Raw genomic sequence first — 17,444 nt, 5'->3', positions numbered from 1 at the left:
CAGAGAAAGGACGATCCGAAGCAGGGTTTAATGTTAAAGAAACAAAAATACATTAATGCTTTGCTGCTAAATTGCCGCTCGCTTAACAAACATGATTTACACATATATGATATGCTATGCGAGATTAAGCCAGAATTCCTATTTTTGACTGAAACATGGCTAACGGATGCGTCGAATCCGACTATTGCTACAGCCACCCCCCCTGTTACTCCATTCTTAGGAAAGATCGTGTTGGAAGCAAGGGAGGTGGAGTTGCTATTATTAGCAAACGGGACATAGCCATTATCTGCATTCCCATGGAAGAAATTGAAGGGGCTGAGTGTCTCTGTTTTCAGGCTATCCTGTCCCCCCATCAGTGCTTAGCGGGAGTCCTCACACATAGACCCCCAGGTCACGCAGGGGCCTTCTTAAAGTCCTCAGTGACTTCTTGAAGTCCATTAGTATTGCGCCAGTGGCCTCCAGATTCAAACACTTTCTCGTCTTGGGTGACTTCAATGTGCACATGGATAAACAGGATATCCCAGAGACCATCTCTCTGTGGAATCCTTAGATGCGCTCAATCTTGTTCCACATGTCTTTGCCCCCACGCATGTGAAAGGTTACACGCTTGACCAAATATTTGTTAACTGCAAAATCCAGACCGAGGCTCCCTTACCTCTACTATGGTCAGACCACTTCCTGGTAGGTTTTAAATTACCGAAATTAACAAAGCTTTCACTGACTCAGGTCAAGCGGCCATCTTTTACTTCTTGGCCTTTTCACAAGATCACCCAGGCTGCCCTCAAATATGAACTCGACCAACACCCTGTTACACCGACTGGCAATTTAGAGCAGGATGCTGAGGCCCTTGTAAAGTGGATTGTGCAAGGAACCTTGGCCCTTGCCCCCCTATCCCCGTGCTCTATTAAAATTGCAAGATGCTCAGGCCCCTGGTTCAATGATACCCTGTGACAGTGTAGAAAGGACTGTAAAGGTCAGGAAAGAGCATGGAGGAAGGATTTTAACGTGAATAATATAAGGAATTTTAAAGAGGTCTTAAGAGACTACCACAAAAAGATACAGGCAGCTAAAAAGAGCTTCTTTGCATCTAAAATTGAGTCCGCAGGAAATAAAAGCAGAGAAATGTTTTAGTATTGTTAAAAGCTTCTCCTCGCCAAGTGCTGCGACTAGGCCTTCCACTCCCTAAGATAATTGGATCAGTAAATTGGCCAACTTCTTCTATACGAAGATCATAACAATCCACCCCTCTTTTGATGGCTTGGGTGGGAAAGATGTGATGGCCTCCTTTCTTACGGCCCCCCAGAATCAGGAAGACAGGGCATCCATCTCCAACTTCCCTCCCTTCTTCCCAGAGACGACCCTGTCAATAATGAAGGGCCTTAAATCTGAAACTCCTGTGGACCCGTGCCCTGCCCAATTCCTGGCTTCAATGGCGGAGATTCTGAATCCCACAGTGAACAGTGTTTTGAATGCGTCTCTTCTTATCGGTCAGGTCCCGGTAAGCTGTAAGAGCGCAAAAATAATTCCCTTACTGAAAAAACCTACGGCTGATCCCATGATCTTAACTAATTACAGATCCATCTCTCTGTTGTCTTTCTTTGCAAAGACAATTGAGAAATATGTCCACTCAGTGATCAGCGATTTTGCTGAAACCTACAATGTTCTTCACCCAAGTCAGTCTGGCTTCAGGCAGAACCTTAGCACAGAGACAGCGTTGCTGGAGGTCTCCGATCCCATCAAAGAGACCCTGGATAAAGGTAGCAAAGCAGTTCTGGTCCGCCTAGACCTCTCTGAGGCTTTTGACACCGTGCACAGCTGTCACATCCTCCAGAGGTTGTGGGTGTGTGGGCTCGGGGGCACGGTGTTGAAGTGGTTCTCCTCCTTATTGGAGGACAGATATCAAGAGATCTGGTCACCCCCATTTCAGCCAGCATGCCGCGCTTGAGTGTGGGCGTGCCACAGGGATCTATCTTGAGCCCTGTATTTTTTAATCTGTACATGGCTCCCCTGGCTACCCTGGCTGAAGCAGGGAGGCTACGATTACATCTGACGCCGACGGCACTCAACTTCTGTTCACTTGCAAGAAGGGAGAGGAGTTTAACGGGGAGAAGATTTATAAGTGTCTGAGAGAAACCTTTGCCTGGTTCAGACTTAATCATGTTAAATGTAACCCTTAAAAATCTGAAATTATCTTCTTTGGCACCCCCCTCTTGACGCCTGGAAACAATGGTGGCCCCTAGATATGTCTCCCTCCCCAGTCAGCAGTCAAGATCGTAAAAAACCTGGGAGTGAAAATGGACAACGCCTTGTCTATGACACCTCAAGTACAGTCGGTAGCGGGCACGTCCTTCGATCTCTTGAAAATGCTCTGCAGGGTCCTATTCCTATTACCAACCTCACATAGAAAGACGCTTGATCAGGCCCTTATCATCTCCAGCTTGGACTATGCCAACATCCTCTATCAGGGCCTTCTGGAGTTTTAACTCAATAGACTGCAAGTCATGCAGAACGCGGCAGTCATAGCTGTACTGAGTCTCGGTGCTAGAGACCGGATCCCCCACCACCTGAAGAATCTGCATTGGCTGCCTGTCTGATGCAGAATACTCTTCAAAACTCTGGTCCTGGCTTTCAAAGCTCTGCATGGCATGGGGGCGCATTACATCCACCGAAGAGTCTCATGCTACACACCCGGTAGATCCCTTAGGTCAGCACACCAACACTTTATGGTCACTCCAAAGTGTCTCAGAGCCCGCCATGGCGGTCGCTCATTCCAGGTGCTAGTTGCTAGATTCTGGAACAAGCTGCCACTCTCGTTTAGGCAGGTCACGAACATACTGGCTTTCATGAAACAATTGAAAACCTGGCTGTTCCAACAAGCAGTATAACGGCCTCCCACCCTGGGATCGCTGTTTCCCCCTTTGGCCTCCGTATCTTTTCGCCTCAGCGCCGGGATACTCTGTAGAGTAGCTGTGCGCTTTACAAATCCTTTTTAACATTAACATTAACAATATACTGTGGTAGTGGCCTTATTGGCAGGGCAAACATAAATGTGCCCTTACTAATAAACCATTTCCCAACATGCACCCTTCCTGTGTTGTGACAAATACTTAAGCATTCAGTGCCCATTTCATTTCATTTCATTTTGGACATTTATAGAGCGCTTGGAAGTACGCCCACCGGCGTGTCCCCGCGCTGTGATAAGTGAGAAACTGAGGTTCCACCCACCCTCCCCGCCGACTACCTGCTGAACAGAATGGTCTTGAGTTTTTTTCTGAAAATCAATTCTGATGGCTCCAAACGCAGGCTTAAAGGAAGAGCATTCCAGTGTTTGGCCGCCAGATGCCTAAAAGATCTACCCCCCATACGGGCTTTCCTTACTCTTGGTATCGTTAAGAGCCCTGTGCAGGAGGATCGAAGGCTACGTGTGGGTTCATACACGGTCACCAAGTTCCTGAGCAACGCAGGAGCCTTGCCATTCACAATACGATGGCATGTGGAGAGAGTTTTAAATTCAACCCGACTGGCAACTGGAAGCCAGTGAAGTGCGTGGAGCGCGGGTTTGGAGGGGGATCTCCTGGGGAGCCTCAACACCAAACGGGCAGCTGCATTTTGCAGCACCTGAAGGCTCCCGATGACCCTGCTGGAGGCACCCAGATATAATAGGTTGCCATAATCGAGGCGGGAAGTCACCAGGGCATGCACCAATGTTCTGCGGGCCGCAAGGGGGAGAAGATCTAACACCTTTTTTAAGGTCCTCAGGACGCCGAAGCATACCCCAGCCACACGGCCCACATGTGTATCAAAGGTCAGGCCAGAGTCCAGCCAGACCCCTAAGTTCCTTGCCTCCTGGCAAGGAGCTGGCGCCTTGCCCAAGCAAGAAGGCCACCATGCCGACGACCAGGCATCCGGAGTCCCACCCACAATCAGTACCTCGGTCTTGCTACCGTTTAGCTTTAAACAGTTGGCGGACATCCAGGCTGCTAGATCTTTCATGCAGTTCCTGAAGTTGTCCGCCGCAAGATCCGGGGTCCGTGAGAGGGAGATGGCCAGCTGCGTGTCGTCGGCATAGGACACAACACGCAGCCCATATTTCTCCACTATTCCCGCCAAAGGGGCAACATAGAGATTAAACAAGGTGGGGCTCAGGGAGGAGCCCTGAGGCACTCCCTGGCCCAACCCGATCTCTCTAGAGTAGCAATCGCCCAGATGGACCTGAAAGCGTCTGTCAGATAGAAAGGATCCTAGCCAACCCAGCGCTGCACCTGAGATACCCCCTTCCTCCAGACACTGTAGCAGGATGGAGTGTGCTACAGTGTCAAATGCAGCGCTGAGGTCTAGCAGGATTAAAGCCATGGTTTGGCCTTCATCCGCACCCTGACGCAAGGCTTCCACCGCCATTAGAAGAGCTGACTCCGTCGAATGACGGGGGCGGAAACCAAACTGAGAGTCGTGGAGCAGACAGGCATCATCCACGTACTTCATCAGCTGGAGATTGACAATCTTTTCCGCAACTTTAGCCATATAAGGCAGGAGAGAGATGGGACGTAGATTCTCAAATTTATCAAAGCTAATGTTGGCTTTTTTTTGCAGCGGGAGAACAATCGCTTGTTTCCATGCAGCGGGGACAGTCTGCGTCTCATAAGAGGTGTTGAGCAGAAGGCGGATGTGTGGTTCGAGAACATCCAGACTTCCCAACAGCCGTCTGGGAGTAGTGGGGTCCCTAGGTGAGCCAGATCGTATTGATCCGCAAATGCGGATGAGCTCCTCCGTCGGGGGGGTAGTGAAGCTAGACAGCCGTTGTTTCCCCAATCCCTTGGTAGTTGTCCCAAACCTCGGGATTGGAGCCATCTGGTGTGGAAAGGAGGTGTAAATTGTTGCTACCTTATTGGCAAAATATTCTGCTATCCGGTCGCAACCCTCCACCGTGCAGAGTTCTTCCGGCACTGCTACAGGTTTCCCTACCGATAGTGTTTTATAGATTAGGAACAGTTCTTTAGTGGAATTTTCAGCTTCCAAGATCCTGGTGCCAAAGTATGTCATCTTGGCCTTCCTAATCAATCTATGGTAGTTTCGCCGAATAGCGTTGTATTCGGTTTTCGCAAGCACCGTAAGGGTCTTTCTCCATAGACGCTCTGCACGTTTACACACCACTTTGGCTGCCCGTACCTCCTCATCATACCATGGTGCCGTACCCTGCAACCGACCACCCCTTCTTGATATGCCCAGTGGGGCCACTTGATCCAAGGACTCCGTAATGAGCAGGTCCAAGTTGATGTTCAAGGCTTCCACTCCCACTCCCCCTAAACGACCTTTATCCATAAGGGCCTGATTAAATTTAATTTGGGAGAAGTTAGACCAGCGTCGACTATGGTGCCTGGAGGCCGATGGTATCACCGGTCGAGCTCCCTGAATCTGGATCTGAAAGGGAACCAGGTGATGGTCTGTCCAGGGAATGGGAATAGGGTCGGAGACAACCACCTGTTCCCAGTTCGCAAAAACCAGATCCAGGGTGTGGCCTAGTTGATGAGTGGGCTGAAGAACTTTCTGCACAAAGTGTAGAGCTTCCATGCTTTGTTGGAATTCCCTAGCTGCTCTGTCCGTGGGATCATCAAGATGGAGATTAAGATCCCCCAGTACCAAATAATTCTCCACTCGCAGTGCTGCCTCAGTAATACCCTCGAGAAGGCTCTCACTGAAACGGGCAGCAGTGCCAGGTGGCCTGTAGATCAAAAGGCCCTTCAGAGTGCAACTCCCGTTGACAGAGATAGAAAATTCGCCAACCTCACCATCCACGATCTTCGCCTGTTCTAAGTGGCAATGAAGGCCCTGTCTGGCCACAATAGCTATCCCGCCGCCTCTCCCAGTTTCCCGGTCTAACCTCACCAGGGAGTAGCCCTCTGGGATAGCGTCAAGGACCTCGGGCGTAGAATATTGGTCTAGCCACGTTTCCGTGATAAAGACCAAGTCCCAATGTTTATTAGTAAGGAGATCATGCAAATCCAAACAATGTTTTCGCAATGATCGGACATTTAGCAGACCACACACCAAGGCCTGAGGGCCCCTAGATGTCTTTGTGCCCTGATTGAAGGTAAAATTGCAATGGTCACAGCCTAGAGTGTTTTCCGCCTTCATTTTATGCAGGCATGTCTCGGATTGAAGGCCCCGGAGGGCCAGCAGATCCTCACGGCTCCAGGTTACATGCCTCGATAAAAGACCAGGGGGGATGGCCCTGGCCCGCGCCCGGCCGCGGACGGGCGCAGACGGGCTTAACTTAGGCGCAACTTCGGCGCGCCATCGTCGCGCCCGCTGCGCTCGTCCGCTGCGCTGCCTAGGGCACATCCGCCTTTTATCCCCCCCTGCGTCCAACAGCTAGAGCGCTGCAGATGGAAAGCAGGAAGTAGCTGGCTCGGACCCTCCACGCCCTCTGCTCAAACGGCGCTAGCCACCGGCGTCAGAACGAGGCGGGAGGGAGGGACGAGTCCAGCACTCTGTGATTGGTTGAAGTAACAGCCTGCTTGCTTCCCTAATGCCTCAGCAAAACAGAATGCCAAACGCAGCCAGTCCTCCAGTGAACATTGCAAAATGAAATGAGCAGCGCGAGTGCAGCGACCCACTCTCTTTCACACCAGTGCCCAGTGAGTTTAAAAGCTTTTTAAAATTAGCGCTAGAGATGTTGCAGCATAAGCAGCATATAAGTTTTAATCACTCATACGCCGGTAGCGCGGTTAAAAGCGGTGAGGGACACTGCCACTGCCCACTTACCACGCGGAACTGCGAGATCTGGTGCCTTTTATCCCCCCCTGCGTCCAACAGCTAGAGCGCTGCAGATGGAAAGCAGGAAGTAGCTGGCTCGGACCCTCCACGCCCTCTGCTCAAACGGCGCTAGCCACCGGCGTCAGAACGAGGCGGGAGGGAGGGACGAGTCCAGCACTCTGTGATTGGTTGAAGTAACAGCCTGCTTGCTTCCCTAATGCCTCAGCAAAACAGAATGCCAAACGCAGCCAGTCCTCCAGTGAACACTGCAAAATGAAATGAGCAGCGCGAGTGCAGCGACCCACTCTCTTTCACACCAGTGCCCAGTGAGTTTAAAAGCTTTTTAAAATTAGCGCTAGAGATGTTGCAGCATAAGCAGCATATAAGTTTTAATCACTCATACGCCGGTAGCGCGGTTAAAAGCGGTGAGGGACACTGCCACTGCCCACATTCCCCCGTTCTCCCTACTTACGTCACTTTGCTACAGTGCTAACTTGGAGAGTCAGTCTATAGTTCAGTGGAAATTTCAAACTATTGTAATACTTTGTTTACAAGTGAATTGTTCTACGTTGCACTCTAATTTCCTTTTTTTGACACGTGATTTTCACATTTCAGTTTGAGTCATGTACTGTAGCTGTATTTGATGTCTTTCATCCTCAGCTTTTATATCCATTTATATGAGGCCATCTTTACTTCTTAAATTAGATTGTAAACAAAAAAGTCTTCATCTTTTGACAGAACTAATTTATTTGCATTTATATGTATTTTGTCTTAGTTTCCACGGATTGCTAAAGAGCTGAACGCCCTCTGCGGAGTGAGGTAATGCTCTATAACTGTATTAAATCTACTTGACTTCCTTTGCCTCACTGTTAGAAACAGTACATTGCTATTCCAAAAGTTGTAATCCTGCCCAAGTATGTAAGGGAATGCAAATATACATTTTCTGTTGCTTATTGAGTGGATTTAATAGAATGGATTTTCGATACCATGCCTGTTTTAAGTCAGTCCATTTTATTATTGTTTCTGTTACCGTTCCACACAAATGGTTCCATTTGTTGCTGCCTCAGCAAACAGGCTGTAATAACTCATTATGAAGCAGTTCTGGACTGGGGAACCAAAGACAGCCCTGACAAAAATGCTAAACCCAGCCCTGCTCCCTTCATCTCCTCTTCTTGCTTTCTCTCTTTTCAACCATCTATTCTCTCTCTCCTCTCTTCTCTATCTATTGAAACCTCCCTGTTTCTACTGCAGTTAACGTTGGGGAGCTGGGAAAAGTGCCAAAAACAACAGGGGTGGCCCTGGGCTTTCAGAATCAGCATCCAATCACCCCCTTCGCCCATCCCCGGCCACTGGGGGGATGCCAAGTGGATTAAAAGGCCTGTCATTGGATAATTACGCAAACAAATATTAATACATCCATAAGAAAGTGCTCATATAGGTCAAAGGATGGATCCATTCTGTGAAGTACAGGGGGCGACTTTGGTAGAACACTTTACCTCAATGACCCATCCCGTAGACAGTATGAGATGGTGAGTGATGGAGAGGGTTAGTGCAAACCCCAGAGGGGTGAACTTTACCAACATGCTTGACAAAATGTGCAAATGGATCCATCGTTTGAAAACAGTAGCATGAGGCCTGAATGAACATGAGAGAATATCCAGACAGGGAGCGAGTTAACTAGCACCTGCTCCAGGGGCAGTATGTCTTTTGAGTTACTTGTTGGATGACTGAGTGTACCTCTAATGCAGTCTCAGAACACAACAACAACCAATGTGCCACCTATATGAACACTTTCTTATGGATGTATTAACACTGAATGTTTGTTTGCGTTATTATCTAATGTTACAGTATCTAAACAATTATATTTCAACGGCTTTTTATTTGGAAACTCATACATGATTGCATTTAATGGCTGTACCTGACCTGTGTGGGCAACGGTGTACAGTCATAATATCGAGTCAATTATTTCGACTGGACAGAATATCGAGTAAAAAATATAGAATGGACATAATATCGACTAGACATAATATAGACAACAAAAATATCGACTAGAGAAAATTAATATCGAATAGAATGGACATAATATCGAATCAAAAATATAGAATGGACATAATATCGACTAGACATAATATAGACAACAAAAATATCGAATTTAAGGTAAGTTAATAATAATTTTTATTTTTTGTGTAATATAAGTCTGTAGCGGGTTGTGGGTTTATAGGGGAATAGGGTGGGAAGTAATTTAATTATAATTAATTAAATATGTTAATTTATTTATTGATAATAATTTAGAATTAATTGTTAATTAATTATTAATTGGTAATTAATTAAAATATAATTGGTAATTAATTATAATTGATTAATTGATAAATATTTTAATTTTAGTAATTTATTTTCTGTAGCGGGTTGTGGGTTTATAGGGGAATAGGGTGGGAAGTAATTTAATTATAATTAATTAAATATGTTAATTTATTTATTGATAATAATTTAGAATTAATTGTTAATTAATTATTAATTGGTAATTAATTAAAATATAATTGGTAATTAATTATAATTGATTAATTGATAAATATTTTAATTTTAGTAATTTATTTTCTGTAGCGGGTTGTGGGTTTATAGGGGAATAGGGTGGGAAGTAATTTAATTATAATTAATTAAATATGTTAATTTATTTATTGATATTTTTTAAAAATTATTTGTTAATTAATTATTAATTGGTAATTAATTAAAATATAATTGGTAATTAATTATAATTGATTAATTGATAAATATTTTAATTTTAGGGTTCAGGGTCAGTTTTCAGTTTTTGGGTAAAGGGGTATTTTTAGGGTTCAGGGTCAGTTTTCAGTTTTTGGGTAAAGGGGTATTTTTAGGGTTCAGGGTCAGTTTTCAGTTTTTGGGGTAAAGGGGTATTTTTAGGGTTCAGGGTCAGTTTTCAGTTTGTAGGTAAAGGGGTATTTTTAGGGTTCAGGGTCAGTTTTCAGTTTTTGGGTAAAGGGGTATTTTTAGGGTTCAGGGTCAGTTTTCAGTTTTTGGGTAAAGGGGTATTTTTAGGGTTCAGGGTCAGTTTTCAGTTTTTGGGTAAAGGGGTATTTTTAGGGTTCAGGGTCAGTTTTCAGTTTTTGGGGTAAAGGGGTATTTTTAGGGTTCAGGGTCAGTTTTCAGTTTGTAGGTAAAGGGGTATTTTTAGGGTTCAGGGTCAGTTTTCAGTTTTTGGGTAAAGGGGTATTTTTAGGGTTCAGGGTCAGTTTTCAGTTTTTGGGTAAAGGGGTATTTTTAGGGTTCGGGGTCAGTTTTCAGTTTTTGGGGTAAAGGGGTATTTTTAGGGTTCAGGGTCAGTTTTCAGTTTGTAGGTAAAGGGGTATTTTTAGGGTTCAGGGTCAGTTTTCAGTTTTTGGGTAAAGGGGTATTTTTAGGGTTCAGGGTCAGTTTTCAGTTTTTGGGTAAAGGGGTATTTTTAGGGTTCAGGGTCAGTTTTCAGTTTTTGGGTAAAGGGGTATTTTTAGGGTTCAGGGTCAGTTTTCAGTTTTTGGGGTAAAGGGGTATTTTTAGGGTTCAGGGTCAGTTTTCAGTTTGTAGGTAAAGGGGTATTTTTAGGGTTCAGGGTCAGTTTTCAGTTTTTGGGTAAAGGGGTATTTTTAGGGTTCAGGGTCAGTTTTCAGTTTTTGGGGTAAAGGGGTATTTTTAGGGTTCAGGGTCAGTTTTCAGTTTGTAGGTAAAGGGGTATTTTTAGGGTTCAGGGTCAGTTTTCAGTTTTTGGGTAAAGGGGTATTTTTAGGGTTCAGGGTCAGTTTTCAGTTTTCGGGTAAAGGGGTATTTTTAGGGTTCAGGGTCAGTTTTCAGTTTATGGGTAAAGGGGTATTTTTAGGGTTCAGGGTCAGTTTTGGGTTTTTGGGGTACAGGGGTACTTTGTAAAAATAAAGTAAAATTACATTTAAATTACATTTATTTAATAAAATTAAATTATATTAAATTATATTATAATATTTTTTATTATTTTATATTCAAAAAATTATTATATACTTACCAATACTTATGTTGTAATGGTATGCGTTGTAAAGGTATATGCGTTGTAAAATCTTGCGTTGTAAATGTATGCGTTGTAAAAGTTTTTGCGTTGTAAAAGTTTTGTTGTAATGGTAGGCGTTGTAAAAGTATGCGTTGTAACGTCATACATCCCTGGAGTGGGAATAGTAATTTTAACCTCTACGCTATCCAGCGCTTTCCCTACTGTTGCACCCACTGGAGTGGGAGTAGTAAATTTTACCTCTACGCTATCCAACACTTTTGCTAATGTTGAACTCACTATAGTTGTAACAATAAATTTTAAACATTTTCTAAAATGTTATATATGTTTATTTAATATTATGTTTAAATATATATATATATATATATATATATATATATATACATATATATATATATATATATATGTGTGTGTGTAATTTTTGGTGATATCATTTTTTTAATTATATAAATTATTTATTAAAATTATATTTTTTTAATAATTATTTCTAAGTTTATATTAAATATATTTATTACTATATTAGTTTTAACTTACTTTTAAGACATTTTAAAAAATCGATATTTTGACAGTCTATATTTTTGTAAGTCGATATTTTGGAGTCGATATTTTGGTACTTACCTGTTTGAAGATAGGGAGTCGATATTTTGTCAATCGATATTTTTGACTCGATATTTGTGTATCTCGATATTTGTGTCGTCGATATTATGTCAGTGATCCGTGGGCAACAGTTCAAAGGTCTTGCAAGAACAATGTACTAAAAACAGCATTATACTATATTTTAACAGTCTTCCATAGGGGTTTTGCTGTTCTGGTATTGGAAAGTTAATTCGTTTTTATTTTGCATCTTCAGATGCATACTGTCTAGTTCTTGTCAAATTGCATACTTGCTTGAAGTGTTTTCATTAACGAACACCCAGGCAATTGGGTATGACCCATGTGAATCATCACTTTTTACTCCTCTCACAATTTTATTTGGCAGCATTGTTGTGATTCTTCCAATATGTATGTGTGTGATTAAACACACAAATATTCAATGCTTACATAAATGTTCATGAAGATTTCAGCTCCCTATTCAGTCAGTGCCTTAAGCTGGCACACACAATGTTTTGTAACTAGCTTGTACTTTTTTCACTGTGTGACAATTTTTAAACAGTCTGGTGGAATACATTAGTGCACCTGCCAGGGGGGAGTGTAGCCTTGGAAGCCCATCGTACTGATGCATACACATCGCACAACATACCTTTTGTTCATGAACGAAGAGGGAATTAGCTTTCTCCCAGCCCGGGTCCCCTTTTTAGGTCGAGCCTAGCGTCAGCGCGCATGCACTACTTGCTCTGCAAGGCATGCAGTAGTCGAGTATGCTGTGGAAGCCTTGCCTTCTCTCCGCCCATATTTTTGATTGGCTGGTGTCATTGTAAATGCTGGCTTCTGAATGATAATGAGGCTTGTTAATCCCTCCTTGTTGCCGCCTTGTCGCCATATGTTACCTCCCATGAGGACTAGATCTTTTACTTGTGGCGTTTCATGGTCTCCTTCATAAGTCAGTAAGCACTATTTTCTTTTTATTTGCAGCATGGTCCGCTTACCCTTTAACGGCTACGCTTGTTTATTTAATTAATTTGGCGCCCGGGCCGAAAGGGAGCATTCTACTCAGTAATCTAACAAACATTTGCAATGCAATAGGTCTCGTATTTACGCAAGTTTGAGCTACTGACATTGCAAATAACAATGTCTTTTATTTTTGTTTTCGTTTTTAAAACATAAATAAAAGGCATTGTCATTTATAATGCCAATAGCTTAAACTTGCATAAATGCGAGACCTATTGCATTGCAAATGCTTGTTGTTTTCCGAGCCGGGATCACACGATTGTTGCATTCATTCCAAAAGTGTTTCAACTTAAAATGTTTGGTGCATTAATGCCCACGGAGATGGGAACCATTTTTTCAGCCACTTGAGACCTTTAATCACCCGCTATGATGCAGGCATGTCACACTGCATACCTTTCATGCTTCTGCCAACATGCACGTTGAAGTTCATTTTGCTTTATCTCAGCATGAGGATGTGCTGCTCAGTGAGCCGCATTCCCATGAATCAGGGAATTATTTGTAAGCAGATGTAGGCAGCGGTGGCAGGCACAGGAAAACGCGGTGGGGTGGGGGGCAGCAGGAGACAGACAACGGAATAGGTATTATTTATTTAATTATACCTATTCCGTCGTCTGTCGACTCACCCCTCTCTCACCCCGTTCTGCCCCACTGTGATTAGCTGTGTCAGCCGCTGTTGTTTCTATGCCACAAATAGACAGTTAAAAAAATGAGCTTTGGGTGAGTTTTTTAACTACAATGTAATTCTCAACCCTAGGTTTTCGAAAACATTTGAATTCAATCACTAATCAGGCTCATTTGAGCTTTTGTCACTGCATATCAACTTAATTAAGTCCCCCCTCCATGGTCACTCTATATAAGGTGAGCTATATTTTTACCAATCTGATACTTTCTTTGTTTCCCTCAGGATCTGGACACCATGATTAATAGTGAATCCTTTTCCTTTTAATTTCTAGGGTTTTGTTCAAGTTCTCCTTTTAGGCATGAGACTGGTAGGCCCTTGTCCTCTGAATAATTTTGCATCTCACCTGGATTATTCAGGTGAGACTGCGGTTTTCTTTTGGAAAGAGATGGCCCATTTACACACATATTTTAAACTAGTTTTAATTAAGTGGGGCCAATTATCCCCCCTCTACCCAATAGGTTGCTCCCTTCTATTCTATCACTGAGTCCTGATGAAGACCCGCTGTTGAGGCTCTAACTGGCCCCTCTGCTGTGTGTTGAGTTGAAACGTCGACATTGTGAAAAGCCTGAATTGGATTATTCTTCCAAAACAATGGGCAATTATGATTGAAACTACCTCTCCTGTACAATGAGATCACATTTATGATGCACACATAAATGTAACGGACAGGCTTCTATACAATGGTTATGTTATATGTATGAGGTCCACATTCTCTTTTCATTCTCTAACCAACATTTCATACATGGGCACTCCTTTTGAGCACTTTCTCTCTCTTATCTTTCTATCTGGAGCGACCATACGCAATTAATGTAATTATACTGTCAAGTTGCATATGCAAAAAAAAACTCATGCATTTACTTCTGTTTGTGTGTGATAAATATTGACCTTACTGTATGCCCCCTACCACAGAACTGAGGAGGTTGGTGTAGACAAATGAAATTAGGACAAGCTAACTAGTCTGATCTTGTCCTCTCCATTGGGCTCTCCGTGGACTACTGTTGTAACTTTCTAAAAATGGCATTTTCAGAACTGTGACTTAAAATCCAAATTTACCATTAGACAGGATTTTAAATTACAATTCTTCAGACACAAAACTTGATGTTCCCACTTACTCCCTATTGAAAGTTATCACTTATTAAATATAATAATGTAACCCAATGTTATTCTATGGGAGAGGTAGACTTACAGTAGTGAAAAATAAATGTACGGGTTGTTTCACTACCAAAACGTAACAAAAGTACATGCTCAACATTTTGAAATACACTGCACCATGCCCTATAAGTTGTTTAGGGCCTTCCCTAGGGATGACTTATATATATTAACAAGCATTTGCAATGCAATGCAATAGGTCTCGTATTAGGAAAGTTTGAGCTATTGGTATTGTAAATGACAATTTTTTTATTTATGTTTTGTTTTTGAAAATAGCAAAATTAATAGCTTTGTCATTTACAATACCAATAATTATAACTTTCGCAAATGTGACACCTACAGCATTTGTAATGCAATATGTGTTGTATTTACGTGACTTACATGTATTGATATTACAAATAACAATGGCTTTAATTTTATTTCAATAATTAATACTTAAATAAAAGTTATTGTAATTTATAATGGCAATAGCTTAAAGTTTTGTAAATAACTTTTGTGAAGATTATGTTCAGTGTATTTTATAGTGACGAAAATCCAAGAACAGAAGTGAAATATTAACATATTTTTGTTACATTTGTAATAAAGCTTGAAACATTGAGAGAACATATTTGAACCAGGTGTTGTTGAATGGTTGCACAGATTGATGCTGTGGTAGCGCTGATTGATGTTGTGATGGCGAACGAGTGATGCTGTGGCGTTCAGTTGTAGTGTAGTTCCTATATTCCCAATAGGCTTTGCGCATTGGAATAATATATCCTATAGATTTGACGTAGGACTGAGGTCGACTAGGTCTTCTATCGAATGTACTAGACTTAATTGTGTGTGCCAGCTAGCTCAGAGATCACTAGAAACTTTCTCGAATACACAAGAAGGGATTAGTTTCTGATAACCGCATAAACATGACAACTTTGTTTCCCAAGAATAAGAAATCTATCTCTAGAGTCGCGGAAACAATAGATAGTTTATTTCACCAGAGGTGCAGAGAAATAGAGAGACGGGCGTTTTCAATAAAAGGGTATTTATTGAACAGTCTTCTTTCTCATGCAGAAGAAATTAACTGCTACAATCGTAATACTGGTTGCAAAGTACAATGCGTACAGTAACAAGAGTATTATAAAATAATACTGTAAAAGCATGATATGGTTTCTAAGCCATACAATACATAGAATAAATACATTAATAAATAAAGACTAAAAGTACTCAACTGGTGTTTCTAAAATACGCCTCCCCTGGTGTACCTAACCTAGGTCTAGTACAAGGAAAGAAGTAAGTGAGATGTAGCTTAGTTTCTGTATTCTTTTTGCCAAGAATCTAATCCAAGAATTCTCTAAGGGTCTAATCAGCTCCGTACCTTGGTTTTAGAATGAAGGAGGTCTGGTATCTCTCTCAAGGACTCGATTTCCCAACAACCTGCAAGGGTAGGTTGGAAACTCTGGAGCTGGATTTCTCGGCAAGAGAAAGGACAGCATCTCTCAGTGCGTCTGCTGGAGGGTCGGCTTCCTTCGGCACTTGATGTAGCAGGGCGTCGGGCAAGTAGATAGTCAAACTGCTCCAAACCACCGTGTGTTTGCTTGGGCAAATGTGGGCATGTTTATACCTTGAAGGTGCCGAGTTTGACGTAAGGTTGGACATAAGCACGTCATCAAAGACTCAGTTCTTTGAAAACTTCATGAGTTCTTGGACAAATCATTATTCATGCAAGGGGAAGTCTCTGACTGCTGAAGGCGGGTTTTTCCAAGAAATCGTTGTAGATTTTTGGAACTAGTGGAAGTAGCCAAGACGTATTAGGACTACTTAGGCTATGTCTTAATATGGTTATGATTTCTATGCCTCTACAAGGATAGGGTGATTTATACCTATACATGGGCATGAATCGGGAAAATTACACTAGGGTCCTAAATTCTTATACAACACCCACTCCACGTATTATGTCTAATATTACTAAATCCGTAAGCATCTAAAACATAACATAAGCATGTGTTCACAATCTTATCCCACAATACACAAAATGCATTTGAGAAGGTTGCACACGCAAAATGAGCATTTTTATAGTACGCATTTAAAAGCAATAGGCGTTATTCAAAACATGAAGTATGATGTTGGCAAAGCTAACTGAATGAATCATGTAATGACATTTATGAAAATGGCTCTAAGTTTACAGAAAAAAAATTTAGACCATTCCATAGCAGAATATATATATACTGTTATTGTTGTTTTCAGAGGATGAGGTCAAATACTGTCTCTATGAAGTGTTGAATCTCTTGTTCTCTAAGAATAGTTCTACTTTAAGCAGATTACTTTGTGCCAAAACAAAAATTACATTTTTCATTTAAGGTCTTTGAGAAAAAGTCAAAATTAGCCGTAGAAAAATAGAGTTCCATAGTTTTTGGGGAATGATTGTTATGAAAAGTGAAGGCCAAATTTAGAGTTCTTGGAACGTTGTGTGCAGATTTTAAAAGTTATTCTCGGTGTCAGGAGAAAACATTAAATCGTCTAGGCTTGCAAAGAAATCGTCTACCACAGTAGGTGAAAGTGGAACTACTTCATCGAGCAGATCAGATATGCACAGATGAGAAGCATCGCCGTCAGCGTCAGTTGCCGCGTTAGCAATGTTCATATCAGATGGTACCTGTGTGCCTGTTGTTCCTCGTATCTCACTTCCAGTTGTATTTGCTGGTGAGATCTCAATGAATGCCTTCATTAGGATTGGTAGACTTTGGGGGCAACACAAGACGTGAGCCGTTACCGGACCCAGTAATGCGTCTGCATCCGTTGGCGCAACCGATGGTTGTGTTAGACAAACATCTAACACGCATTCTTCTCCACAAAGTAGGCATCGTAGAACAGCTAAGATGCAATCTTGCCAGATTGGTCTGAACGAAAGAAACCAAGTGGTATTCAGAACTCTCAAACGAGCCAAGCCAAGAATCAGTGTAATCCTGTCACGATACCGCATGGCTAGGAGAGCTTGTTCCATGGTAGTCTGGGTATCGTTGGTGACTGGACTTGCCATATCGGAGCAGAATAAACAAAAATAGAATTCCTGATACGAGTCCCAAAATGAGAGGCAGGCCGCCGAACACAGAGTGCACGAAATTTGGAAAAATGCCGAGGACTGCTTCAAAGGGTGCTAACAGTCCCGAAAAAATCATCTTAAATACATGTGTGATGCCACTGGTATCAGACATGTTTAAGATTTGACCTAACATTTCTGCGAAATGTACT

The 17,444-nt window shown here is 42.4% G+C and overlaps 1 protein-coding gene across 2 annotated transcripts in view; it reads left to right on the top strand.

Annotated features, from left to right (window-relative positions):
* LOC144800500 (vitamin D3 hydroxylase-associated protein-like) overlaps positions 1 to 17,444 on the top strand; it is a 344,212-nt gene that overhangs the window by 201,833 nt on the left and 124,935 nt on the right. For both annotated transcript variants that reach the window (XM_078671684.1, XM_078671685.1), the window contains exon 11: positions 7,529 to 7,572. In XM_078671684.1, the coding sequence (XP_078527810.1) occupies positions 7,529 to 7,572 (44 nt within the window). The remainder of the gene's footprint in view (positions 1 to 7,528; positions 7,573 to 17,444) is intronic.

The sequence above is a fragment of the Lissotriton helveticus genome, chromosome 1_2, assembly GCF_964261635.1.
Source record: "Lissotriton helveticus chromosome 1_2, aLisHel1.1, whole genome shotgun sequence".
NCBI lineage: Eukaryota > Metazoa > Chordata > Amphibia > Caudata > Salamandridae > Lissotriton > Lissotriton helveticus.
The sequence above is the reverse complement of the archived record's forward strand: the minus strand, read 5'-3'. Positions and strand labels throughout refer to the sequence as shown.